The 27590-nt window shown below is 45.3% G+C and overlaps 1 protein-coding gene across 1 annotated transcript in view; it reads right to left on the bottom strand.

Moving 5' to 3' along the window:
- Positions 1-3148: 3148 nt before the first annotated feature.
- MOV10L1 (Mov10 like RISC complex RNA helicase 1) overlaps positions 3149-27590 on the bottom strand; it is a 79883-nt gene continuing 55441 nt past the window's right edge. Inside the window, exons 21-25 of the mRNA XM_029910835.1 lie at positions 12204-12377; positions 11744-11893; positions 10921-11028; positions 9039-9176; positions 3149-3244 (exon numbers count right to left, since the gene is read on the bottom strand). Coding sequence (XP_029766695.1) covers positions 3149-3244; positions 9039-9176; positions 10921-11028; positions 11744-11893; positions 12204-12377 — 666 coding nt within the window. The remainder of the gene's footprint in view (positions 3245-9038; positions 9177-10920; positions 11029-11743; positions 11894-12203; positions 12378-27590) is intronic.

Genomic DNA, 27590 nt, shown 5'->3' with positions numbered 1-27590 from the left:
AACATGATCTCCCAGTGTGATGCTGTGGCCAAAAAGGCTAATGTGATCGTGGGATGTATAAACAGAATATAGAGTAGAAGTAGGGAGGTTATATTATCTCTGTATTTGGCACTGGTGCAACTGCTACTGGAATTGTGTCCAGTTCTGGTGACCACTTTTCAATAAGGATTTTGAAAATTTGAAGAGGATTCAGAGAAGAGGTACAAGAATGACTGCAGGATTGAAAAACATGCCTTATAGTGAGACTCCAGGAGCTCAATCTATTTAGCTTATCAAAGGGGGAGACTTGCTCACAGTCTGCAAGTACCTACATGGGAGAACAGACATTTGGTAACAGATCGCTCTTTAATCTAGCTGACCAAGGTATGACAAGATCCACTGGTGACTGCAAGTTCAAGCTAGACACATTCAGACTAGAAATAAGGTGCACATTTTTAACAGTCAGGGTAATTAATCATTGGAACATCCCACCAGGGGTTGTGGTAGATTCCCCGTCACTGCAGATTTTAAAATCAAGATTGGATGTTTTTCTAGAAAACGTGCTCTAGTTCAATCACAGCTATTGAACTTCAAGCCAGAATTATTACAGGGAAATCCTATGGCCTGTGTTATGTAAGTCAGACTAATTGATCACAAAGGTTATTTATGAAACCTTAAAAATCAAAAACTGTGTCTACATGCTATGCTCTAGTTTAGCCAAGAGTTACTGGGATGGATGCAGGAATTAGTGGGTGAAATTCTGTGGCCTATTTTATGCAGGTGGTCAGACTGAAAGATAACTTGTCCCTTGTGGCTTTAACCTTATATGAATTTCAGATTTTTCCCTAACGTATTATATTGAAAAGCATGACATATAGGTCACTACCTTGTAAAAGGCTATCAGACTTCATGAACCACTGATCAGATCTATTGTAGCAAGACTGTCAGTCGTTTGCTGGGAAACAAAAATAAAACAACCCACAAGTTTTGCTGGTTCAAAATTTTTTTTAAAGAAAACACTGAAGTGACTATAAGCCTTCTACTCATTGTTATGGGAATACCTTTAATCAAAACATTTGCTTAAGGTGTGTGTGTGTGTGTATGTACACCCCCCCCATATATATATATATATATATAGGCAGTCAGAACCCCAAGATCATATTGTTGCTTGCAGTATTTCTTAATCTTCAAACAGATGCACCAAGTTTTCATAAAAATTACTAGATCGCTACAGTTGAGGTTATTTTTGTACACTATGCTTTATTATTTAAACATTAGTCAGTAAATTTCTAAACACCCTTTATCTCACTTATACAGGAAAATAAGCCATATGTATGTTCTCATATTTTTCATGTAAAGAGAATACTTAATGCAGGCCATTCTCATAGGGATGGATTTGCTGAACATTGTTTTTCCAAAACAAAAAATTAAAGTTTGTTTGTTGGAGTAATTGCTGCAGTGTTTTTCTACCTTTACTGTAGAGTGTCTGACTTTTATCTCTAAGTAACCCTTGTAATCTTTAGATGACATCTTCCAAACTAAATTCTAATTTCCTAGTCCCAAATCATTAAGCTGATCCTTTCTGTGAAAGTGCACTAGAAACCATCTAGGTTATCTGCTTGCATGGGATTATTGGCTGCATTTAAAAAAAAAAAAAGTTAGACGTTGCCTAAAATGTAATGCCTTGTCACCACTTCCTTTCTCTCGCTAATATGAGAACCCGGACAAAGCCCAAGTGCAGCACAAGCTATGAGTTTCATAAATATGGTAGCTTTATTATAGGTTTTTGTGGCAGTTCAGCCCAAAGAGGCTAAGTCACCCTCAGAAGCTACAGATTTGTTACAACAGGTGAGAGCAAGGAAAAAAGCCTTTTGGAAACAATAGCTTTCGTCAGAGAAAAATGCCAGAGACTAAAGAGAGGGGAAGAAGAAGAAACAGAAATGCTCGAAACACTGTAAAAACTATTCTTTTGCTATAAAGCTTTGTCAGAAGCCTGGATTGAAATACTTGCCTGGGTCTGAACAGAAACTGATACTATATGAACTCAGAGGATTTGCAGGGCAATGAATAAGAGACATTACAAAATTGTAGAAGATTACAGTTACAAAATTAAACAGAAGATGGGGAAAATTCAACATTAGTTCCTGGTTCTTTTTAGCTTCTGTTTTGAGAAGCCAAAAGGGTAATGGTACATTACAGTACGCATAAACTTTAGGTATTTATACTGTTTTGGTACAACAGTTAAGACTTAAGTTGGTACAGCAACTTTACCTTGACATATAGGATTTTGAACTTGAAGTTGTTTGTAGTTAAAGTAAAAAAATCCCCTTAAGTTTAGGAATACAAACTATTTAGAAAACAATGCTGAAACTAGAGGTCCTGAGCTTCTGTTTTGAATCAAATGCTTATCACACATTCACTTTCAAATGGAAAAGTCTTCTGGTCATGCCCCGAGCACTGGAAGCTAGTCGTATCTATGGATTAAAGTTAAAAAGTGAGGGGAAAAATAATTACAAATGGTGAAGCAGATCCAACCACCCTCCTGTGAATAAGAAAAAAGTGCTGGTTTAGATAAAAAGTTAATTCCTGTGTAGTAAATCTAGTATCTTGCTTAAAAGGGGCTCAGTTAGCTTAAATCACATTCTCTAAAAACTGTTCTCCCTTAGTTAAGTTGCTATCATCTTAGAAACCTTAGAAATAGATTTTCAAATCAGATTTTTAAGTTATTGGTGTAAATGCTCAACAAGCAGTCAGCCTATTTGTTTTGATACACAAAGCTCTATTTATGTGCTTTTTAGGCACTCATTGGAATATAAGGGCCTTGGTTCACTTACAATTTTTGGATGTACTTTTTCCTATTTGTAGGTCTCCAAAGGCCATGCTTAATGACGGAAGAAAAACTTAAAAAAAAAAAAATCTAGTCCCCCAATTACATGTGCACAATTTTGATAAATTACAATAGTCTATATAACCTAGAATTTGGTAATTAACACCTATGGGAAAAGAAACGCTTTGGTTTCATATCCTTAATCATATCTCAGTAACCACACCTTTTGAATATGGAAACAGATGTTCCTGTATTTGTCAGACCCTTATTAGAGACTGTATCTGTTTAGAAACACACACAATAAGTTGCCCCCACACCTAAGCATACTGAAAAGGCAGGCACTTACTGTTGCAGAGATTTCAATTCAGAAGGCAAATCGCAACCTACATAAACTCCATTTGCTAGGCTGTATTCCAAAAGAGCACTGAAACAGGGATCCTACCCCAAAAAAAAAAAAAGTTATGTTTAAACACAGTAGCACATTTTGAATTCATTTGTGTATTTAAGAGAGTATTAACAGGTGATGCAAGAGTACAGGAGACCTAAATGTATTTGAATAAAGTATTTGTCAAAAAATAGAACCTGCAGACTGGTTAACAAAAGGTAATTAAATAATGTTGCTGCATTTAGCTGGAATTTACATTCTCTACAGATAGATTAGTATGTGCTCCTAAAAGTATGAGACGTTTCTGAACCCTGCATTCTGGAAAGGCACACTAACCTTATCTTTTTGATCCATTATAAATGATAAAGCTAATACACACAGGCAGGTGGTGATTCTAAATACACAGAATGCTTATTAGCTGTAGTCCCCCCCATTTCCTTACCTGGAAATGAAAGTGTTTTGCTCCATCCTCTCATCTTGGTCAACATGGATTTACAAAGCAGTATTTTTAGGTAACAATCATGATGTTTAGATTGATTTGGATACATTGTTAATACCTTGTTAGATTCCCTTTAGGCTTAGTATTCCCAAAATAATCCAAGGACTCTTAGGGCTTCTTTTGGGAAGATTGATTTCTAAATTATAAATTCATATTGACCAAGATCAGAGGAGAGACTAAAACACTTTCATTTCCAGGTAAGGCTGAGGACGGTAACTTAAAGAATGATGCTTCAAACTAATTTTCTCCATCTAAAGTAGGGTGACCAGATGTACCGATTTTATAGGGACAGTCATGATTTTTGGGTCTTTTTCTTATGGCTCCTATTACCCCCACCCCCGTCCCGATTTTTCACATTTGCTGTCTGGTCACCCTAATCTAAACATACCTAGAGTGTCCCTATAGGGTAGGGAAGATCGTCAATAGGATGGCTTAGACTAAGGAAAATTCTGACTGTCCTACTTCTACATATTTGCTTACTCTTAGGTCCTTTAGAGATGCAGAAGACATGGACAAAAAGCTAAATATTCTAAAGACTTGTAAGTGATACCTGAAAGTATTTTGACATTGTGGATGACAATGCCCATTATATTTCTTAGGACATGGAAGTCAATAGCTGTAGTACTAACATATACAAAGTCCCAGCGCAACTGAAGCCACAAGTTGAGAAGTTGAATTTATATGCAATATTTTTCTTTCTCCAACTGTCCCTTTACTCACAGATAGGGATACAAATTTAAATAAAGGAGATGGCTGTGCACTGAAAAAAAAAATACAGGAAACTAGAAACAGTATGCCAAGGTTCCACCTTGGAGGCATCTCTGGTTTCTAGGTGAAATTTACAAATAAAAACTCTCCCCTCCCACAACTGCCCATCCTCCAAACTCCCTCTGGGATCTGAAAGTCAGGCCAGATTCTTTCACATTTGTGCATCACCACCATCAGTAGGAGATCATACAGGCCAAATTCTGACTTTATTTTACATCTGTGCAACCCCATTGAAAGCAACATCCAATGGAGCTTCTGCACATGAGAGCAGAATTTGGCTCCACAATTAAAACAATTATGAAATCTACTAATACATATGCTAAAAGAGAATCCAGCTCACAAACCTAGCACTGCAGAGATAATGCAGCTAACATGAGTAAACAAAATGTATGACTTGACTTTTAGTGACAAGTCACTAAAGTCAAGAGATAAGGTGCCAGCTATGCATAGGGACAGGTATATGTTAGGTTAGAAGATACCATTTTAACCACTTTTCAAAGCAGAACTACACTAAAAAAGACAGTTAACTTTTCGTAACTGGTGTTCTTCAAGATGTGTTGCTCATGTCTATTCCACAATAGGTGTGCGTACTCGCCATGTGCACTGGTGCCGGAAGTTTTTCCCCTAGCAGTACCCGTAGGGGGGAAGAACCCCCCGCAACCCCTGGAGTGGCGCCTGCCTGGCGTGGTATAAGGGGAGCTGCGCGCTCCCCCCACCCTCAGTTTGTTCTTGCCAGACAACTCTGGCAGAGGGGAAGGAGGGCGGGATGTGGAACAGACACGAGCAACACATCTCGAAGAACACCAGTTACGAAAAGGTAACTGTCTTTTCTTCTTCAAGTGATTGCTCATGTGTATTCCACAATAGGTGATTGCAAGCTATACCTTCTGGAGGTGGGTAGAAGTTCACAAGTTCTCGGGACGGAGTACCGCCCTGCTGAACCTGGCGTCATCCCTGCTTTGGGAGACTATCGCATAGTGCGAGGTGAACGTGTGAACCGAAGACCACGTGGCGGCCCTACAAATGTCCTGTATAGGGACGTGGGCCACGAAGGCAGCCGACGAGGCCTGCGCCCGGGTCAAGTGTGCCCTCACAATGGGCAGTGGGGGGACACCCGCCAGCTCATAACAGGAGCGGATGCACAAAGTGATCTAGTTGGAAAGCCGCTGAGTGGAAATCAGCTGGCCTCTTGTGTGCTCAGCCGAGGGGACGAACAGTTGCGAGGACTTTCTGAACGACTTGGTCCGCTCGAGGTAGAAAGGTAGAAAGCCAGAGTCCGTCTTTATTTTCTCCAGGACTCTGCTGATCAGAGGGAATGGGGGAAAAAGGCGTAGTCCTGGCCTGACCAGGACAGGATAAAGGCATCGGAGATAGCACCCTTCCCTAGGCCCCCCATGGAGCAGAACTGGGGGCATTGTCGGTTCTGCCGGGTCGTGAATAGGTCCACCTGGGGAGTTCCCCACCTTCGGAAGAGCTGGTGGACCACTTCCGGGTGTAGAGACCACTCATGCTGAGAGGAAAAGTCTCTGCTCAGGCGATCCGCCCTCATGTTCTGGACGCCCGGCAAGTGAAGGGCTTTTAGGTGGATGTCGTGGGCTATACAGAAGTCCCACAGACTGAGGGCTTCGGGGCAGAGGATCGGGCCCTGCCTTACCTTTTGATATAGAACATTGAGGCCGTGTTGTCCATGAGGACCCTGACGACCTTGCCATTCAGGTGCGAGCGGAAGGCCATATACGCCAGTCGTGCCCTGAGTTCCTTGATGTTTATGTGAAGGGTCAGGTCTTGCAGAGACCAAGGCCTTGGGTCTGAAAATTCCCCACAGGGGCCCCCCAGCCCAGGTCCGATGCATCGGACACCAGCTCCAACTACGGGGCTCTGTCCCTGAACGGGACCCATTGGAGCATGTTGCTTGGTGTGGACCGCCACCGCAGGGAGATGATCACCGAGTTCAGCACGGTGAGGATCTTGTCCATTCTGTCCGTGGCCTGGGAGAACTGCGAGGCCAGCCAGAGCTGGAGGGGCCTCATTCGGAGTCTGGCATGGCGGACCACATACGTGTATGCCGACATGTAACCTAGCAGTTGCAGGCAAGCCCTGGCTGTCGTTACCAGGAACATTGCGACCGAGTCGATGAGCCCTTTCAGGGTCTCAAACCTGTCTGGGGGGAGAGGGGCCCTGGCCGACGTTGCGTCCAGGACTGCCCCGATAAACTCTATGTGTTGGACCAGGACTAACACGGACTTGGTGTTTACCAACAGGCCCAGGGCAGTGCATGTGGACAGGAGGAGTGCCACATGATCCCCCACCTGCGATTGGGAGGTGCCCTTGACCAGCCAGTCGTCCAGATAGGGGAATATCTGGACCCCCCCGGCGCCTGAGGTAGGCCGCTACCACTGACATGCACTTTGTAAAGACCCTGGGGGCAGTGGACAGACCAAACGGGAGGACTGTGAATTGGTAGTGATTCTGTCCCCCACGAAACAGAGGGAGCACCTGTGTCCTTCGAATACATGGATGTGGAAGTACGCGTCCTGTAGTTCGAGGGCAGCGTACCAGTCCCTGGGATTCAGGGAGGGGATGATAGAGGCCAGGGAACCCATGCGGAACTTGAGTTTCACCATGTCCTGGTTCAGGCCTTGCAGGTCCATGATGGGCCCGAGCCCCCCTTTGGCCTTCGGGATAAGGAAATACCGTGAATAATACCCCTTGCCCAGGAACTCCTTGGGCACCGCCTCTATCACTCCTAGTTCCGGGAGCCGCCCGACCTCCTGCTCAAGCAGAACCTCGTGCGATGGGTCCCCCAAGAGGTACGGGTTGGGCGCGGAGAAGGTAAACTGAAGGATGTAACTTTGGGAGATGGTTTTGAGGACCCATCGGTCTGAGGTGAGCCTGACCATTCCAGGAGGAAAGCACACAACCGATTGGAAAAAGGGAGCTTTATTGGGGGTGGATCCCTGCTGAGAACTGGCAGAGTACCCCCGAGTATCCCGTCAAAACCGCCTTTTACGCGCCTGCTTGTCCTTAGAGGACCCAGGCTGGGGGGCAGGCCGAGACTGCCTTTGCCGGCGTTTTCTATAGTCCCGCTGCCTCTCATGGGCAGCCTCATACTTCGGGAGGGCGGCCTGGGTGGGAGCCTGCTGCGGCTTGAACTTGAGTTTTGCCAGAGCAGGGACATAGAGGCCCAAGGTCTGGAGGGTCGTACGGGAGTCTTTCATGCCGTGCAGCCTTGTGTCTGTTTCTTCAGCAAACAGAGCCTTCCCATCGAAAGGGAGATCCTGCACTGACGACTGCGCTTCGCTGGATAGCCCAGAGAGCAGGAACCATGATGCCCGTCTCATCGACACCGCTGAGGCCATGGACTGTGTGGCCGTGTCCGCTGCATCCGAAGCAGCTTGCAGGGATGCTCTCGCGGCCGCTGCCCCTTCCTCCACAAGCTCCTTAAACTCCTTTCTATCGTGCTCCCGGAGGGAGTCCTCAACCTGGGGAGGGATCCCCAGAGATTAAACTCGTAGCAACCCAGGAGAGCCTGATGGTTTGCTACTCTAACCTGGAAGCTTGATGACAAATAAACTTTTCTCCCGAACGTATCAAGCCTCCGAGAGTCTATGTTCTTAGGGATCGGGGCTGGCTGCCCGTCGTTCCCTGTGGTTGACCGACTCGACCACCAAGGAGTTGGGCGCCAGGTGGCTATACAAATACTTGTGCCCCTTAGTGGGTACAAAGTACTTGCGTTCCGACTTCTTAGAGATGGGTGCCAACAAGGCTGGTGTTTGCCACAGGGCATTTGAAATTCTTGCCACCCCTTCATGGAGCGGCAAGGCCACCCTGCCCGGTGCCGAAGGGGACAGCACATTGAAGAGGGTGTCTGAGGGCTCCTCCATCTCCTCTTCCTGAAGTTGGAGGCTCGCTGCCACCCTTTTTAAGAGGTCTTGGTGGGCCCAGTAGTCCTCCTGCGGGGCTGCAATCAGCTCCTCCAGATAGGGCGAGGAGGCCGGTGCGGTGCTTTGGGTGTCGGCTGGCACCGGAGGATCCACCACCTGGTCGGACTCCAGTTGGGGTGCCGAGGACACGAGTCCCACCGACTCCTTTCTTGGCGGTCTAGGGATGGAAGCCAACAGTGCTTCCGACGCTCCGGCCAGCGAGCGAGTCCCCACCGGGCGCTGCGCCGGCGGCCACGGTGCCCACTGGGCCGGCCACGACGCTCGATGCCACTGAGGGTTGGGGGAGCGCGCAGCTCCCCTTATACCGCACCAGGCAGGTGCCACTCAGGAGTCGCAGGGGGTGCTCCCCCCTACGGGTACTGCTAGGGGAAAAACTTCCAGCACCAGTGCATGTGGCAAGCACGCACACCTATTGTGGAATACACATGAGCAATCAATCACTCAAAGAAGAAGAAAGCAGCGTTCAACACTGTTTTGAAAAAAAGTTTCATACAAAGGAGAATGAAGAAGCATTGTTTTTCACACCAAGTACACAAAAACTGAAAACAACTCATAGCTCCAAAATACCATACAATTACTGCACACACTTCTGTTTTTTTTAAAAACAGGGGAAAAACAAACACAACACCACCTTACTTTTACAAGAACATGAGGATTTCCCACCAGAATAAGCAAAGCCTTTGGTCTGGTAATTGCCACATTAAATCGTTTTGCATTAGAGAGGAATCCCAAGTAGTATCTATCATCATCAAATGAGCCCTCATTTGATCGTACCTAAAATTAATAGACAAAGCAACAGTCAATAAGTGAGAAGGAAACTCACCAAAATGTACTGCAGTCATAATTTGTTTTCTTTTCTACTGTAGTAAGGATGGATCAGAGTAAGCATATAAGAAGTACAACTTCACCCCGCCAACTATGTTGCCACTCTAGATATCCCTACACAAGCCAAGTTCTCCAGATGAGACTGCTCAAGGAGAATGGTGTGTAAAGTGGTCCCAGTGAAGCAGCAATCAGGGGTGTCAATCCTAATTCATGAGAAATTAGTAGTACACATCTTAATGAAGAGCACCATCTTAGTACATTATTTAATTTTATTGGTGAAAGTAGGTAATGTTCAGGAGAAGTTCTACTTGATTGACCCACAGACTAAGCTACAGTATTTGTATATGGAATAGTATTGCATGCTTTCTTACAATGCCCAGAGATGCCTCAAACCTAACATGGAGGGACCACCTTCTACAGACAACTGGTACTCTGGGACCACAACTTATTACACTTCACATTGTTCCCTTGTACTCTCCCTGTATGTTATATCCACCTATTGTCTCCTGTTTAGATTAGGAACTCTTTGGGGCAGAGACCATCTTCACTTGTGTGTGCGTGCGCATGCACCCAAGCTCAATGGGACCTCATGGTTAGGGTGCTAGCATGGAACTCAAGAGCTAGCTTCAAATACCTGCTCTACCAGACTTTCTGTGTAACTCAGGGCAAGTCACTTATCTCTGTACCTCAGTATCCTCACAGGTGTGTTGTGAGGATAAATACGTTAAAGACTGTGAGGCACTCATACTATGGTAATGGAGCTAAGATCAAGATAAGTACTATCACAATACAAGTAATGTGGCTTGGAAGCATTAGATTTTTATCTGTAAATGTTGGTACATGTCAATTTCACCATACAGAAACCAGTGAAAAAGTATTTCCATCCATAATCGAAATTCACAGCTCGGTAAAGCAAGAAAAATGCTGCTTGAGAAATTAGAGTTTGATTTAAGGCTATTTAGTTTGTATATTTTGACATACGATACTGAAATTTGGTTTTAATGGTTACGAGGCTTTAACTTTCTGAATCTCAAAATTTACGGTCATTAAATAATTATTGTCTGACCCCCTCATAATTTTCTGCAACTCTGAAATTTAAAGTTCATAAAAATTTTAAAAAATGCTTAAAAATAAACAGATTATCCATCAAAACTATATAAATAAAAATCAAATTCTGCCAAGCCTACAAATTTACGAGGTGATAAGATAGTTCAGTCTCCATGCATGTTTGGTGTTGGTGCTTTTGGAGAGACTACCAGGAAAAGTATCAAATGAGGCAGTGACTCTCATTAAGAAGTGGGCTGAATGTTAACTTTCATATAAATCAAATAGCTGTAGACAGGTTCATTATCATAGTGATTAAAAGTTTTCTCCTCTATAGTTACTAGCTTAAATCTACACAATATTCAATCCCCCAATTTAATCCCCCAGTTTAAATGCATTCTAAGTTTGAAGTAAAGTCATACCCTTGTATAAAATAAACCTTGTGACTAAAATGGAAGAAACAATTGTTACAATATAAACGTAAATATTTACCAACTACTACAAAATAATATCTGACATACTACAGTATTTGCCTGTACTTAGAAAAGGAAGTAGTATCTTAGGTGCTGTGATACATAAGTGGTAGATAAAAATACGTTGCCTTTTAAAATGATTACTGTTGTATAAAAAAAATTGCATTTTTACATACTGTCGATATGATGATCACCAAGTACTCCTGCCCTTGAAACTCCTCTACAGAACCAACTTTAATATCCATCAAATCAACATTTCGCAGAAGAAACCTAATTTTTTCTACCTATAAAACAAAAATATTTGAAGGAATTTGTTTTTAGATGAAATAACTAGTATCTTTCATACAAAGTGTATCAAAAATAGAACCTAATGTACAAAATTGTATACCTCTCAAAGCGTTTGCATCTGGATTGAGAGCAAATGTTCTAACTGGGAATGATTAACAAGAGCTTCTAGATAAAGTACAAAGTTAACATGGGAGAGTGTCATACCTGTTGCCAACCTAATAGGTAAAGTACCCAATAACACAGTTTAGGTGTGATTAGTTGACTATGGACAAAGTGAATCTCAACATTTTAACCTGCAACTGATATTTTTTCAGTTTCAAATTAGTTCACACTTCTTGGCCTTTTCATCACATTAATATAGCTCTCAAGAATTTCAACATTACAAAATTTCTTGGTGTGTATTTAGTTACTATCCAGTCTCTCCACAGTTTTCTCAACTGCTTCTGTAAGTAGGCAGAAGACCAACTGTGATGGATCTGGGGACTTTAATGAGAGGGAGAGGAGCAGAATGCGTCTTTTTTTCATTACTACTAGCTTTTTATCAGATAGTTTAATAGAAATATTAAATATGATTGACAGTACAATATATAATGCGGCTAGAAAAGTAGTCCAAAGTTAGCAATATTTTCTTGCAATAAACAGCACTAGTAGTGAATCAAAAATATGAGTTTAAATACAGAAACTTATCATTTATAAGCATCCGAATCAGACCTGTTTACGATATGGTGTAATCACCCCAATATCAGTCACCGACACTGCATTGTTAATGTGTTTCGCAAGAAGGCAACAATAACGCATTACTTGAACTGCTTCTGTAGGATTAAACCAAGAGGGGTTGTGTCCTTCACGTGTTTCACTGCCCTGCATGAGGAGAGAAGAAAATTAAGATCATATATTGAGAGTTGTTGCAAATGTAGTGATGAATACCTGCTGATTATCTTCTTAATACTTAGGAGTTGGTTTGGAAAGGAGTCAAATTATACAGCAGTGTTGGCTAACTTGATTAAATGTATCTACATGGTCTAGAATTAGATTGAGGAAAAACAAACAAGTCCTTCTCCAATTACTGCACTTCCAACCACATGAAATTTATGTTACTAGAGAAGAGTCTCCCACCTATCAAATCTTCCTTAATTCCCCAACCCCATTTTAGTAAGAATATTTTACATACCCTCATGCCATGAAAAATTAGTGGAAACCCCTTCCTCGGTAATTTTTCCCAACCCAACAAAGAAGTTACTACTGAAGTGTCTGCACAAACTTCCAGCTCTTTATGATAAAACAGTTTAGATGGCAACGCAAGCAATGTAGAATGTGATCTGTAATTCTTCAAAAGCTTTGTAACCTGCAAGGAAGAAAACTCAAAGTTCATGAAATGAAACTGCACACATACCATTACATCCTACAATTCTTGCCTTTCTCCCAGCACAGACAGAGAAGTTTATTGTCTGCGCTTTTCCTCTAATCCCTTCACTTGCCCCAGTGACCCCATCCCATCACCTGATCTCCTCCACACCTACTCTCACCCCCTCACTCTTTTCCTTAATCCCTCTCCCTCACATCTAACTCTTTTTCCTGACAATACAAGCATACTTAAGTCTCTCCCTTCTTTAAAAAAACCCTCTTAACCCCATTTGTCTCTCCAACTACCCATCTCCCTTTTGTCTCTAAGTTCGTTTGAATGTGCTATCTACAGTCACTGTCTGGAGTTCCTCTACTTCAGCTGCATCCTAGACCCTGTTCCAATCCAGCTTATGCCTTTTTCACACCACTGAAACCACTCCTGCTAAAACCTCTAATGACCTCTTCCTAGCTAAAGCTCAGAACCAATACTACATCTTCATGCCCTTTGGCCCATCAGCCCCATCTGATATTATCTACCACACTCTTCTTCCTGAAATATTGTCGTCCCTTGTCTTCCGTGACTGTCTTCTCTTAGTCCTCCTCCTACCTCTAATTGTTCTTTCAGCGTGTTCTTCAGGAATCCTCTCATCCTCCCTCCAACTTTCTGTGTAGGTTCCACAAAGCTCTGTCCTTGGTCCCTTTTTCTTCTTCTACAATTTATCTCTGAGTAATCTCATCCACAGACACAAATTCAGCTACCATCTCTAGGAAGACAACTCACCAATCTGTGTGTCTACTCCAGACCCGTCTTCTTCTATTCATATTAAAATGTCAACCTCTCTGTGACATCTCCTTGTGGATGTGTAGCTGCCAGCTGAAGTTGAATATGGCTAAAAACAGCTTCTAATAATCCATCCTAAGCCCTCGCCACTACCTCCTCTCTCAATCATTGTAGACAACTCCACCATCCTCTCACTCACACCAATAACCTATCATTTTTTACTCTGCCCTTTCTCTAGGTCCTCACAGATTGTGTCTATATCTTATCTAAGAGAAGGACTTGTCTATCCATCTACACAGCCAGAACTCTCATCCAATCTCTCATCATCTTAAATCTTGATTACTGCATTAAGATTCTTATCCATTAAGAATGCTGCTGCTAAGATCATTTTCCTAGACCATCGCTTTCTTTTGCACCCCTCCACTGGCTTCCTCTTCTCTACTGTATCAAAAATAAGTTTCTTGTCTTCATTTTCAAGGACCTTCACAGTCAAACCCCATCCTACCTATCATCTCTCATTCCCGATCAAGCTGACACATTCCCAATTGGCCCATGATGCCAGCCTCCATCACTCACTTGCTAAATTTTCGAACAACCACCTTCATGCTTTCTCACGTGCTGTCCCTCAGGCTTGGAAGGCTCCTCCCCTGTAAATATCTGCAAAAACTACCTCATCATCAACCCTTTAAATCCCTCCTCAAAATGCTCCTTTGCTGCTATGCCTATAGAAAACTTGACAATGGTTAGGCTGCTCATGTGCAGAGATCACTGCCTATCACACTAATTCCTTGTACTCCCCCATCTATCTACATCTATCTGTTGTCTCATCTTATTCTTAGATTATAACCTTATGAGGGCAGGGATCTGTTTGTTTTGTGTTTGCACTGCACCTTGATAAATGGGGTCTATGACTAAGGCTCCTAGGTACTACAGTAACAAACAACACGAATTCATCTCCATAGCACAGCAACAATTCTTGGCTGCTCTAGTGCAGGCTATACAAACTCATGGATCTCTTGTGCTTAAAGAAGAATATAACTGACTTTTTTGTAGTAAAAGTTCTATGACAAGATTTACCGTAGCTTTTAAAAAAAAATAAAAACTGGTTTTATTAAATACTTCCTTCTTTCCAAATGCTATAATGTAATTCCCAGTAGACTCCATATTTAGACGCAGCACTCAGCTAAAATAAATCTTAATGAAAGGGAACCAACTATGGGATTTTTAACTTTGTTACTGAAGAAAGAAAAGGGGACAAGCTCATTTTACGTGGATACAATTATACAGACAAAAGCCTAAAAAAGAATGCTAAACGCCGTCTTCTTGCCCTACCTTCTCTTCTCTGTGGCCATTATTATCCGCTGTGACCCTGTGTGATCTCAGGATAAGTAAGTAAGGCTGGGCTAGTTCAGCCTCTTGGATGGGATAACTGCTGCAAGAAGCGGTACTGGTGATTTATTAAATATTTTTCTTTCAGGTGAATCAGTACAACCAATGCTTCAGAATGACATTAGTGGACACCATGCTACTTTGGGCAAAACGTACCACAGACTCAGATCACTTGTGTTACTTAACTATTCTTTGCCCTTTTTGGAAAAAGAAAGGTGCTAGCTTGAACATCTGAGCGAATTCCAATTCCAGTAATCATAATCAGTTTAAGTTCTCCTGCTGTTTCCACTGAACACGCTATTAGAGTTTCTTTTTGTTTTAGCTCTGTGGTGAATGAAGTAGTTTTACAGTTTTGTTATACAGTAGACAATATTTACATTCACTTCTTTCCAGCAATTCTATAAAAGCTCATTTTCTGCTGCTGCAATATTATCTTTCCACCTTTTATGTGGAAAGATTCACAGATTTATACTTTCTATGTTAAAAGGTGGCCTAAAATTGGGAGGTGGGGCAATTGTGCCTGTGGGGCATCTTTATGGATAGATGAATGTCTGAACATTTTTCTTACATTTGTTTTTATTAATATTAAATACCGGGGTAGGGTTTCTGAGTTGCTTTTTCTACTAAAAAAGCAAGTCCTGTTTACCTTTGGAGTTTTATGGAGGACTGAGGAACTACTGGAGTTATGAAATCACAGAAGACTGAAGGCTTGTCTATATGATTACTTAGTTTGCAGCAAGATAGGATGTAGATCTGCCCTGCACTAGCCTAATGCGCATTAAGTGTCCATGTGGACCCTGCTGCCATACACTAACAGTTCACTAGTGCAGGGGTTCTCAACCCTTTTTCTTTCTGAGCCCCTGCAACATGCTATAAAAACTCCAGGGCCCGGGGAGGCTCAGGGCTTCAGCTGCAGGGTGGTGTGGTGTATGTGTGTTTCTGGGATTCTGGCCTGCGGGGCACAGGGCTCCAGCTGCTGCATGGTGCACTTGGGCATAGGTATAGTTTGACTTTCTATTTTAGGGATCAGGGCCAGGCGGGGCTCGGGCCAGCTCCGGGAAGGGAGCACCACCCTCCACCCCAACTCACCTCAGCAGGCCACTCAGCCTGTCTGTGTTGAGGGGTGGGGGGCACAACCAAAAATTATAACTCAAAGAGCATACTCAGCTCAAAAAGTATGAAAAGTGCTCATGGTGCAGGGAGAGAGGTAGCTAGGGGCTATGCATGGGCAAGGGGTAGCTTAGGGTGCAGGGAGAAAGGTAGCTAGGAGCTGTATTCAGGCAGGGGGATAGCAAGGGGCTGTGTACTGAGAGGGCCCCCCCAGACCGCCCCTCTTGTCTCTGCTCCCCAAGGGCTCTGCTGGCCCTGAAGCCAGGTCCCCCCATCCAGGCTGCTCTTACTGGCTGCGTGGGCAGGCAAAGGGGGCTGGGAGCTGAGGAGCAGCTGTAGACCCAGGCACCAGGAGACGGGGGAGCACCATGGCTGCCCGCTCCATGACACCAGTCAGAGCAGCAGCTGTCCTGTACTGCCCAGCTCTGGCTTCCCATTTTTGACCTGGGCAGAGAGAGAGAGAGAGTGTGTGTGTGTGTGTGACTGCAACACTGCTTTTCCAACGTTTGTATCAGATCTTGCAATTGTAGTGATGGTGTAATGATGAGTGAAGGTATGCACAGAGGACCAAGTAGCTGCTCTCCAAACATCCAGTATGGGTATGCCCTTTAGAAAAGCTAGAGATAGCTTGAGATCTCATTAATGGGCTGACAGTCTCTGTGACGGAGGGGTATTCACTATCTCAATAAGCTGTCATGATACAGGAAGTAATCTGTCAGGAAAATGTTTCTGCTGAAACTGTTTGCCATCTTACTCTGTCAGCACACAAAACAAAGAGCTGAGGAGATCGCCTGAAAGGCTCAGTCCTCTCCAGGGAGACGGCTAATACTTACGTATAAAGTATGCAGATGATCCTCATCCCTATTTGAGTGTGGCTTCAAGAAAAAACATAGGTAAATACGTTAAAATTTTTGGATGTGCTCTCAAAGCTGCCTGGATCTTTGATAAACAGCATATATAGAGGTCCTGCTATGAGACCCTGACGCTCACCCACTCTTCTGGCTGACGTAATAGGAATGAGGCAGGATGTCTTCTGATACAGGTGAGACAAAGAACAGGTGGCCATAGGCTCAAATGGAGGCCCATTAAAGAAGCTATCGTCTGGGGGCCCAAATGGAAAATCCTGCCTAAAACTGAAATATGTAGCATCCGTCTGCAGAAATGGTTAACACATTTTTATGAAGGGATTAATCCCCAACAGTGATTTGTTGGTGTGTTGTATTATGCAGTGGTAATTGAGAATTATGGGTGCTTTTGTAAATCATGTCAAATGGCCTTCACGGATTTCTTGAAAAAGTCCAAGTAATGACTCTTCTTTAATACGTGTATAATTATACATAGATTTCATCCCACAGTGATTTCATGATGGCAAATTTACTTTAAATATGTTCTCTGCTTGTTGTTTTGTCTATATGTGTAATTTATGATTCGCTTACATAATGTAATGTGATTATTTTACCTGCTATTCCAACAGTAACATCTATTGGGTACTGTCCAGTGCTGCCAGCATCAGCTATTGAAAAGAATACAGTTTTCACTGTAATGAAGAACGTCAACAAGATGTCTAGGACACTTGGCCAAGATTACAGTGTTTTGACATTTGATGAGGCTATATGTTGTAAGGCTAAAGAGATTCAGGGGAGGTGCCCAGAGGAATTTCAGAAAACAGTCTTGAGAATGGGTGGTTTCTACATAGCACAGACAGTTCTGGCTATAACTGGAAAGAAGTATGAAGAGTGCTCTGGAAGACATCCTCATAGAATTTCAGTTGTATGGTAGCAACACAGCAAGCAGTCTACTTAAAGGCAAGTCATACAACTGTGGAATGTAGGCCCACAAGCTTACAGTGGAGGCTCTGTCCAGATTACAGTGGAAAGCATTTTGTAAATGGATACAAGGCAATGAGATTGACTGTGATGTAAACCTTACCAACAGCAAGCTCCAGGAATGTCAAAATGCAGTATCGAAAATGGTGCAACAAGTCTCACAACAGACACTTGCCCAGCTCAGAGATGCCCTCAAGAATCCAGTACAGGATGTATTGCACAGATTCTGCAATTTTGGAACAGCAACTTCCCAAACCTTTGCATTCTGAAATGATTATATCAAAATGCTTAACATCTCAATGTGTTTCATTAGAGCAGAAAGTGAAAACAACTGGCACATACATCTTGCAGTGCTTTTAGAGATACTACTAATTTTCGCTTTTGACTGTACCAGCTATGCCCGCTGGGTATCTGTGTACATCAGTGATATGAAGTTTGTCAGATTATGCCGCCCAAAGTTCATGATCAGTCTGTGCAAGGAACTCATGCAGTGGCTCAGTCTAGAAATAAATTCAGCAAAGTCTGGATAGACATGGCATTTGAACAAACAGTAAACTGTGATAAAAAAGAAAAAGGGGATATAGTGGGTTTCACTTTGAAACCAGGAGCCTAGATGGTTCATCACTGCTCATGCGTGTTCAGCTATCACAACTTCCATGAAGATAACATGTGTGATATGGTAGACTCAGACGTTTCACAAGGAAAACACAAGGAGGCTGCACCATGTTGCAGACAATGGAAGGATATGTAAATGAGGGAGGCCGCACCATCACTGAATCCATGACAAACCCATTTGATTTGAATGTGAATTGATAACATTCACCAACATTGCAAATTGCATTGTTTGCACCCGCAGAGATTGCCACCAAGCTTGTTCCTGTGAATGATATAGGAATCAAAGCAATAAAACAGTCTGTGGAAGAGATTAAATTCAAATACCACTAGTTTCTTTGAACCACTGCCTAAGCTCAACATCAAGACATTTGCATCTCTAAGCAAGAAGTTCAACCTGAAAGTTAGTAGTGATAAGACAGTGACTGTCAATGCAGACAGAGTTGTTTAGCTGTCTTGTAGTAGCTGCACAAACAAGAGATACATGAGCATTCCACTGGTTCAATATGTTCTAGCACATTGGGATGGTACCCTGAACAAAACTGCAAAGAGTAAGCTATTGCCTGAATTAGAAAGAGGGAGAGTCAGTACCAACTGCCAGCATTCAACATGCCCACAACTTGGATAGCAGATGGCAAGGCTGTTATTCAAATGGTCAGGCCAGGAGGGATAACTAGCTTTGCAGAACTTGCTGACTTGGGTTTCAGAATAGTACATCACCCTCCAAAGAGTTATGAGAACTGCAAAAGAATAGATATTGTCTTTGATTATATCATGTCAAAGATTCAATGTAAAGTTTCTGGGCATGCACAGAGGCAATCATCACAAAGTAATGAAGTCTAAATCCATGGTCCCAATGGAGTAAATTCATTGGAAATCCCAAGAATAAAGCACATCTGGTAAAAATTCTCTCAGAATCATGGTGTGATATGGCAGAAAATGTACTTAGCTTAGATCAGAAAATGAGTATTGCTGGTATATTAAAGGATGGCCTCATTGCTCGCATGGTCACTTCAGATGGAGATGTAGACTATGACAATCTATTCTCATTGGATGAATAAGTAGATATTTGGCTTCTATTTCATGTTGCACATGCTTCACAAGAATACCCTTGTGTAGTGGTGTGGTCTTCAGACACTGACATTGCAGTTCTCTTTGTACATTTTATTCACAAGTTGGAAACAACTTCAGAGCTTTGGTTTCATACTAGCGTAAAAAAAACAAACAAACAGGTTTATACCAACCCACACCATAGCAGCTGAACTTGGCCAACAAGAATACAAGAATACAGAATGCCAGCAGTACACATGCTGACTCGGTGTGATTCAACCATCCGCTTGGCAAGGGTTGGCAAACTAAAGCCATGGAAGCTTGTCAGGAGGAATCCACACAAATTTAAAAGCCTTGCCACGTTTGGCATTACGATGGCTATACCTCCTGCACAGTTGAAATCAGCAGAGCTTCTGATAACTCTTCTCTATGACCCAATAGCTAACTCTGTGGATGCAAATAGTATCGCAATATAAGCTTTTCTGTCACAAACAGGCCCAGAACATGGCCTTCCCCCCCAATTTAAATAATCTTCTACAACATACCAAGCACACAAATTATCCTTACTGGGAACCATACCACAGAGGCTCAGCCTGACATCCCTTCCCCAATTGGAAATGGCTGGCATCACAACATTGATGGACACATTTCTCCAACAGTTGACTAATGACAAACATCTGTCCCTGAAGCACTCCAGGAGCTCATTACATGGGCGGGGGGTGGGGTGGGGGTGGGGGGTGGGGGGAAAGGAAGCCAAGTGTGAGCACAACTACAGTTGTTCAAGACAGTATGGCAAGCATACAGGCTTGCTAGAATACTGAAGGGGAGATTGCTGCCTTGGATTTGAGGTGTGTGTGTACCCCAGAATGTGATCAAACTCATTGCAACCACATTATATGCATTTACCCACCATGAATTAATAAAATAGAACACCACACAGTAAAGGGTTTTTTCCACAACAATTTGAAAGTAGGCTTTTAGAGGCAAGGTCAAAAAAACTAGCTGGCAGTTTCTGCTAATCAGAATGGGACGAGGGGAAAGAAAAGTCAACAATTGAGAATGAAAGAAATTAAGTGGATGGAAAACCTTGAATTTGGGCGCCTTTGATATAGAAATATTATGATTAAGATTGTTAGGAATGCGTGTTGATAAGTAGTTTATTGAAAGTTAGGAAATGATGATTTTAGTAGGGGTCACTATGATCTATAAGTTAGTTATAAAAGACTAGCTAACACAGTGTATTTTGGAGCAGTCCTCTGAAGCCACCTTGAGAGATGTTTTTCCTGATACCTTTTCTCCTTGGCAAGTGAGCAACTGGCCACTGCAAACCTCTTGTTAATTACTCAATACTGTTCCAGATTTTAGGTAAATATTTGGAATGTTCTAAACCTATTGCTTATGTCTGTGTGTGCATTAATTTTATTAAATCTAATAAACTGCAGTTTTAGATAAAGCATGCTTACTTGCATTAATCTTTCATCATACAGAATTGCTATGTTCCCATTGATTTATTCCCAACACTGCTTGGAGTGAAACAGTGAAGTTACCCCTGCTATTGGAGGTGGACTGGACTCGGCACTCTAGGTGGAGTCGCCAGAGCCAACAGTGGCTCTAGAGAGGACAAGTGGCCCGGCACAGGTCTCATTGCATTAGTCACTCCCCACTTGTCCCTCTTTGGCACTGGAGAGCGCCTTCTCTCGGTGTGCTGTTTCTAATGCTTCTTCCCTGGCACCGGGGATGGAGAATGGTGCCGATGGAGTGCTTTGCAGGGAAGCCAAAGTTCTTGGCGCTGATTTGGATCATCTCGGCTCCGAGGCCAGTCTGAGGGCTGCCTCCATGAGTAAGGCCTTCAGACAAATCTGTCTATCCTTTTGAATGTGTGGTCTGAAGCTCCTGAAGATCTGGCACTTCTCCTTAATGTGAGTTTCCCTGAGGCATTTTAGATTGCTAGAATGCGGGTCACTCACTGGCATGGGCTTGCCACAGGAGGCACACGGCTTGAAGCCCGCGGACTGGGGCATGCCCAGGCCCTGGGATGAAAGTCCGTCAATGACAGGGACCACTATTCACACTATATACACTAACACTAACTAAGAACTATATACACTAACTGCAAAAACTATATAATATATTATAAAGTCCAAGGGAAAGAAGCCTTGCAAGAGCAAGAGGGATCATTCCAAGCAACCGTCACAGGCAGTAAGAAGGAACTGAAAGGGTGCAGAGCTGGTGGCACCCCTTATACTGGCGCATATGCACATGACTCCAGGGGGCACTAGAGCCAGTCCTACAGATACCCCTAAGGGAAAAATCTCCGGCAACTGTCCTTGCAGCACGCACACACCCTTAGCATGGAATTGGCACGAGCAAGCACTCGAAGAAGAAAGAGTGCATCTAGTAGACTGCTCTCTACTATTAAGCAATATTTCCTGAACTGCCACTGAGCAGTTTCTCTCTCTGTTTGAACTAACTACTCAACAGTCACATCATGAGGTACAGACTGTTTGGATCTGGGTGCAATGTAGGTCTAGGATGCTGGTACAGTAGGCCTGGAAGAATAGACATAGAGATGACATGGAGTGTGAATCGAGAAACTGTGAAGATCAGAGATCCAGCACTGTTTTGACCAAGATAGCATTATGAGAATTATCTTGGCATGGTCTTGTTTTACTTTGACAATAATCTGTGGGATAAGCAGAATGGGGGTAATGCATACATGAGGCTCAGTCCCCACGTTGAGAGAAAGGTTTGGGTTAGCAAACCTGGACTCTGGCCCACTCAGAACAGAATTGATGGCACTTCTTGTCTTTTGTTGTGAATAGGTCAACTGCTGAAATACCCCAGACCTGAAAGTTGGTTCTGAGCACACTATTCTTCAGGGACCACTTGTGATTTTGGGAAAATCTCCTGCTGAGGTGATTGGCCAACTGATTCTGGGAACTTGGTAAGCGCATGGCAATAGGAGCAACACCTTCTTTGATGCAAAAGTCCCATAGATTTATCACCTCTTGACAAAGCTGATCAGATCATGCTGTCACTGTCTGTTTAGGTAGTACATTGTGGCTGTATATTTGGTCAGCTTCTAGATCAACAAGCTCTTTACATGAGGCAGAAAAGCACAGCAAGCCCTCTGAATCGTGCAGAATTCGTGGACACAGATGGAGCAGGAGGCAATTCTCCATATTAATAACGCTTAGGTTTGCAACTGTTCTAGATAAGCACCCCGCCCTATCAGGAGGGAAGCATCAGTAACAACTGAAGGGGGCAAGAAAAGAGTACGCCCTTGCATGTGTTCTTCTGACTCATCCACCACTCTGGAGACTATAGGGCTGCAGGAAGAACCTGTACCAGTGTTCTAAGGGATGTCTTTTCAGTCAGCTGAGTTCAGCCACACTCGAAGGATGCACAGGCGAAGCAAGGCATGTTGGGTCACACAAGTACTTGTGGCCATATGGCCTAATAGCCTTAGTCATGGTTAGATTGTTATAGTGGGGTCTGACTTAAGAGATAAGTACAACTAGCGAATGGTCTGAGATTTCTCTAGAAAAGAAAAGCCATCGAATTTGCAGAATGGAGTAGGGCCCCTGTGACACTGGCAGACCAGGTGTCCTCTCATGCCAAGGTCCCCACGTCTCAATTGAACACTGACAATTACATAAATGAGCCAGACTGATTCCAGCTATGTGTCAATATTGTTAAAACAGGTATTAAAATTATAAGTATGTGTTTGGTATTCAGAGTTTATTGAATGCTTGTGAGTAGCTATGTGCATTAATCTCACTTCTAACATCTATATCCTATATTGTAAAGGTAATATTTGAGCAGTTGTACTGTGAGTGGGGAAATCACCAGACAGAGATACATTAATTAGCGTGAAGGGCTGATCTTCAACAGAAGGTATTACACCCTTCCCCAAAGGGTCCATCGATACCAGATAGATTATTGTGGGACGTTGCAACTGGAATTTCCCTACGTACTGTCAATAAGAGGACAAAATATTTTTACTGTTCTGCTCTCCTCCCTGTGAAGATGAATCATGCAAGCGGATTCCTCCCAATCGGCTGAGTTTGCAGCTCAGACCACGTGGCAGGTGGGGCGAAAAATCCCAAGAGAAGGAAAGGACAGTTACCTGTTCCGTAACTGGCGTTCTTCAAGATGTGTTGCTCCTGTCTATTCCACAGTAGGTGTGCGTGCACGCCACGTGCACCGGTGCCGGAAGTTTTTCCCTTAGCAGAACCCGTAGTGGGGGAGCACCACTGCGACCCCTGGAGCGGCGCCTCTATATCGCGCTATAAGGGGAGCTGCGCACTCCCCCCACCCTCAGTTCCTTCTTGCCAGACAACTCCGGGGAAGGAGGGTGGGGTGTGAAATAGACAGGAGCAACACATCTCGAAGAATGCCAGTTACGGAACAGGTAACTGTCCTTTCTTCTTCAAGTGATTGCTCCGGTGTATTCCACAGTAGGTGACTGCAAGCTATATCTGACGGAGGAGGGTAGGCGTTTAAAGGTTATCGGGACGGAGTACCGCCCTACCAAACCCGGCGTCGTCCCGTGCTTGGGAGACTATTGCATAGTGTGAGGAAAAGGTGTGGACAGAGGACCACGTGGCAGTCCTACATATGTCCTGGATAGGGACGTGGGCTACACAGGCGGCCGACGAGGCCTGCGCTCTCGTGGAATGGGCCTTTACGATAGGTGGCAGGGAAACCCCTGCCAAGTCATAACACGTGCTTATGCACGAGGTGATCCAGCGGGAAAGGCGCTGGGTGGAGACCGGTTGCCCTCTCATATGTTCGGCCAACGCAACGAACAGTTGCGAGGATTTCCTGAACGGCCTGGTCCGGTCCAGGTAAAAGGCCAGCGCCCTACGTACGTCTAGCGTGTGTAGGGGGCATACCTCGCTGGAGGAATGGGGCTTAGGACAGAGTACCGGTAGGAAGATGTCCTGTTCCATATGGAAGGCGGAGACCACCTTGGGGAGAAACGCCGGGTGTGGGCGAAGCTGGACCTTATCCTTATGGAAGACTGTATATGGGGGCTCCGAGGTCAGGGCCCTAAGCTCCGAGCCCCGACGGGCTGAGGCGATAGCCACCAAGAAAGCCACTTTCCAGAAGAGAAGGGACCAAGAACAGGTGGCCAGGGGCTCAAAGGGAGGGCCCATGAGTCGGGATAGCACTAGGTTCAGATCCCATTGCGGGACCGGGGCCCTGGTGTACGGGAACGTACGGTCCAGCCCCTTCAAAAAACGGGAGGTCATCTCATGGGAAAAAACCGAGTGACCTTGCACCGGAGGGTGAAAAGCTGAAATGGCCGCTAAGCGTACCCTGACAGAGGCCGGGGCCAGGCCTTGGATCCTAAGGGACAGGAGGTAATCTAGAATAAGTTGGAGGGATGCGGATGACGGGGAAGCGCCCTGCTCTCCCGCCCATCTAGAAAACCTAAACCATTTGGCCAGGTAGGTCCATCGAGTAGACAGCTTTCTGCTCTACAGCAGAATACGCCGGACATCCTGTGAACACCTTCCCTCCTCCTCGTTTAACCATGGAGCAGGCACGCTGTCAAGTGAAGCGCGGCTAGGTTGGGATGGAAGAGGCATCCCCTCTCCTGGGAGAGGAGATCCGGGCAAAGCGGCAGCCTCCATGGGGGGGCCGCTAACAGTTGCAGGAGGGTCCCGTACCAATACCGGTGGGCCCAATCCGGGGCTATGAGTATGACCCTCGACCTGTCTGCCTTTATCTTCTGAAGGACCTTGCCTATCAGTGGAAACGGTGGAAAGGCATAGAACAGCTGGCCGGACCACCGGAGGAGGAATGCATCCAAGATGGCCCCCTTTTCTGCCCCTGCCCTGGAGCAGAACTGGGGGCAGAGATGATTCTGGGCGGTAGCGAAGAGGTCTACCTGGGGAGCTCCCCACTCTCAGAAGAGTTGCCTTGCAACCTCCCAGTGGAGTGACCACTCGTACTGGTGGGAGAAGACCCTGCTGAGGTGATCGGCTCACCTATTGCGCGTGCCGGGTAGGTGAAAAGCCCTCCGAGAAATATCGTGGGCTCTGCAGAATTCCCATAGGTCCAGGGCTTCCTGGCACAAGGCCGAGGAGCGCGTGCCCCCTTGCCCGTTGATGTAATACATCGCGGCCGTATTGTCCGTAAGGACTCTGATCATCTTCCCCCCTAGGTGTAGGCTGAAGGCTATGCACGCCAGGCGCACCACCCTGAGCTCCCTGACGTTTATGTGCAGGGACAATTCCGAGGTCGACCATCTGCCCTGGGTTTGGAAGTTCCCCGCATGGGCTCCCCACCCCAGGTCTGAGGCGTCCGACACCAGATCTAGTGAGGGAGAGGGTCTCTCGGAATGGGATCCCTTGTAACATGTTGGCCGGGAGGGACCACCATTGCAGACTGGCCACTACGTGGTGGTGGTGGGGGGTAACGTGACAACCTTGTCCAGGCCATCCCTGGCTTGGGAATATTGGGAGGTCAACCAGAGTTGGAGGGGCCTCATTCTGAGTCTGGCATGTCGCACCACGGAGGTGCATGCTGCCATGTGGCCTAAGATTTGAAGGCACACCCTTGCCGTCGTCACAGGGAAGGCCGTGACTGAGGCTATGAGACTTGTGAGCGCCTTGAACCTGTCCCGGGGGAGAGAGGCCGTGGCCACCACCGAGTCTAACAGCGCTCCTATGAAGTGTATGCGCTGAATGTGGACTTGTCCTCGTTTACCACTAGGCCTAGACTCTCTCGCATGTGGCCAGTAAGAATTTCATCTGGGCCTGCACCTGGGATCGAGACTTGCCCTTGAGCAGCCAGTCGTCCAGGTAGGGGAAAATTTGCAGCCTGTTCCTCCTGAGGTGGGCTGTCACTACCGCCATGCATTAGGTAAAAACCCTGGGGGCCGTGGAGAGGCCAAAGGGGAGGACCGTGAACTGGTAGTGGTCCCGCCCTACCAGGAAGTGGAGGAAGCGCCTGTGACCTTCGAAAATATGGATGTGAAAATACGCATCCTGGAGATCCAGGGCTGCGAACCAATCCCCCGGGTCTAGGGATGGAATAATAGAGGCCAGAGACACCATACGGAACTTGTAACGGACCATAAACTGGTTGAAGTTCTGCAGGTCGAGGATGGGCCTGAGCCCGCCCTTTGCCTTCAAGATCAGGAAATACCAGGAGTAAAAACCCTTGCCCTGGAATTCCCGAGGTACTTTCTCCACCGCGCCCAGGATGAGAAGGTACGTCACTTCCTGGTCTAGCAGGAGTACGTGCTCCGGATCCCCGGGAACCTCTAGGGGCAGAGGGTGGGGGGGCGAAGCGAACTGCAACATGTAGCCCTTGGAAATGGTGCTGAGGACCCATTGGTCCGACGTTATATGGGACCATTGCACTCGGAAGGCAGATAAACTGTTGCAGAACACAAACTTTATTAACTGGGGGGCTTCCCTGGCAACAGGCCCAGTGGCCCCTCGAAAAAAGTCCAAAGCATCTCTTCCCCTGCCTCTTGCCCTTGAGGAGCCCAGATCGAGGGGCCGAGAGGGACTGATGCTGGGACCTGCGTCTCTGCTCCTTCGGGGAGGCGGGGGCTCATATCTGCCTCTAGCCGAGGAACCGAGGTCTGTGGCCTGGGTTTGTCCTTAGTCGGTGGGACATATAGGCCCAGGATTTGCAGGGTGATGCGGGAGTCCTTCATCCCGTGTAGACAGGTGTCTGTCTGATCCGCAAATGGGGCCTTCCCGTCGAAAGGCAAGTCCTGCATGAGGGACTGGGACTCCGTAGACAGTCCTGACAGCGCGAGCCACGATGCCCTGCACATGACAACAGCGGAGGCCATCGAACGGGCTGCTGTATCTGCCACGTCCGAAGCCGCTTGGAGGGCCACTTTTGCCTCCGCTGCGCCTTCGTCGACCAAAGCTCTGAACTCCTTCTTATCCTTTTCCTGAAGAAGAGGTTCAAATTTTGGCAGAGACCCCCACAAGTTAAAATCATATCTCCTGAGGAGGGCTTGGTGATTTGCCACCCTGAGCTGGAAGCTCGCCGATGAATAAACCTTCCTGCCAAAGGTATCCAATCTCCTGGCGTCTTTATCCTTGGGAGTGGGCGCGGGTTGGCCATTCCTCTCTCGGTGGTTTACTGACTCCACCACCAGAGAATTCGGGGCCAGGTGAGAATACAAATATTCGTGCCCCTTTGCTGGCACAAAGTATTTTCTCCCCGCCTTTTTAGAAATAGACGCCAAGGACGCAGGGGCTTGCCAAAGCGAAGTTGAAATATTGGCCACCCCTTGGTGGAGAGGTAGGGCCACATGGCCCGGTGCTGAGGAGGACAAGACGTTGAACAAAGTGTCCAACAGGTCCTCCATCTCCTCAGCCTGGAGCTGGAGATTCGAGACAACCCACCTAAGGAGCTCCTGGTGAGCTTTAAAATCCTCCTGCAAGGCAGGTGGTGGCACCGCAAT

The sequence above is a fragment of the Terrapene carolina genome, unplaced genomic scaffold, assembly GCF_002925995.2.
Source record: "Terrapene carolina triunguis isolate 2854851 unplaced genomic scaffold, T_m_triunguis-2.0 Scaffold68, whole genome shotgun sequence".
Classification (NCBI taxonomy): Eukaryota; Metazoa; Chordata; order Testudines; family Emydidae; genus Terrapene; species Terrapene triunguis.
Note: the sequence above shows the minus strand (reverse complement) of the source record. Positions and strands in the feature narration are given on the sequence as shown.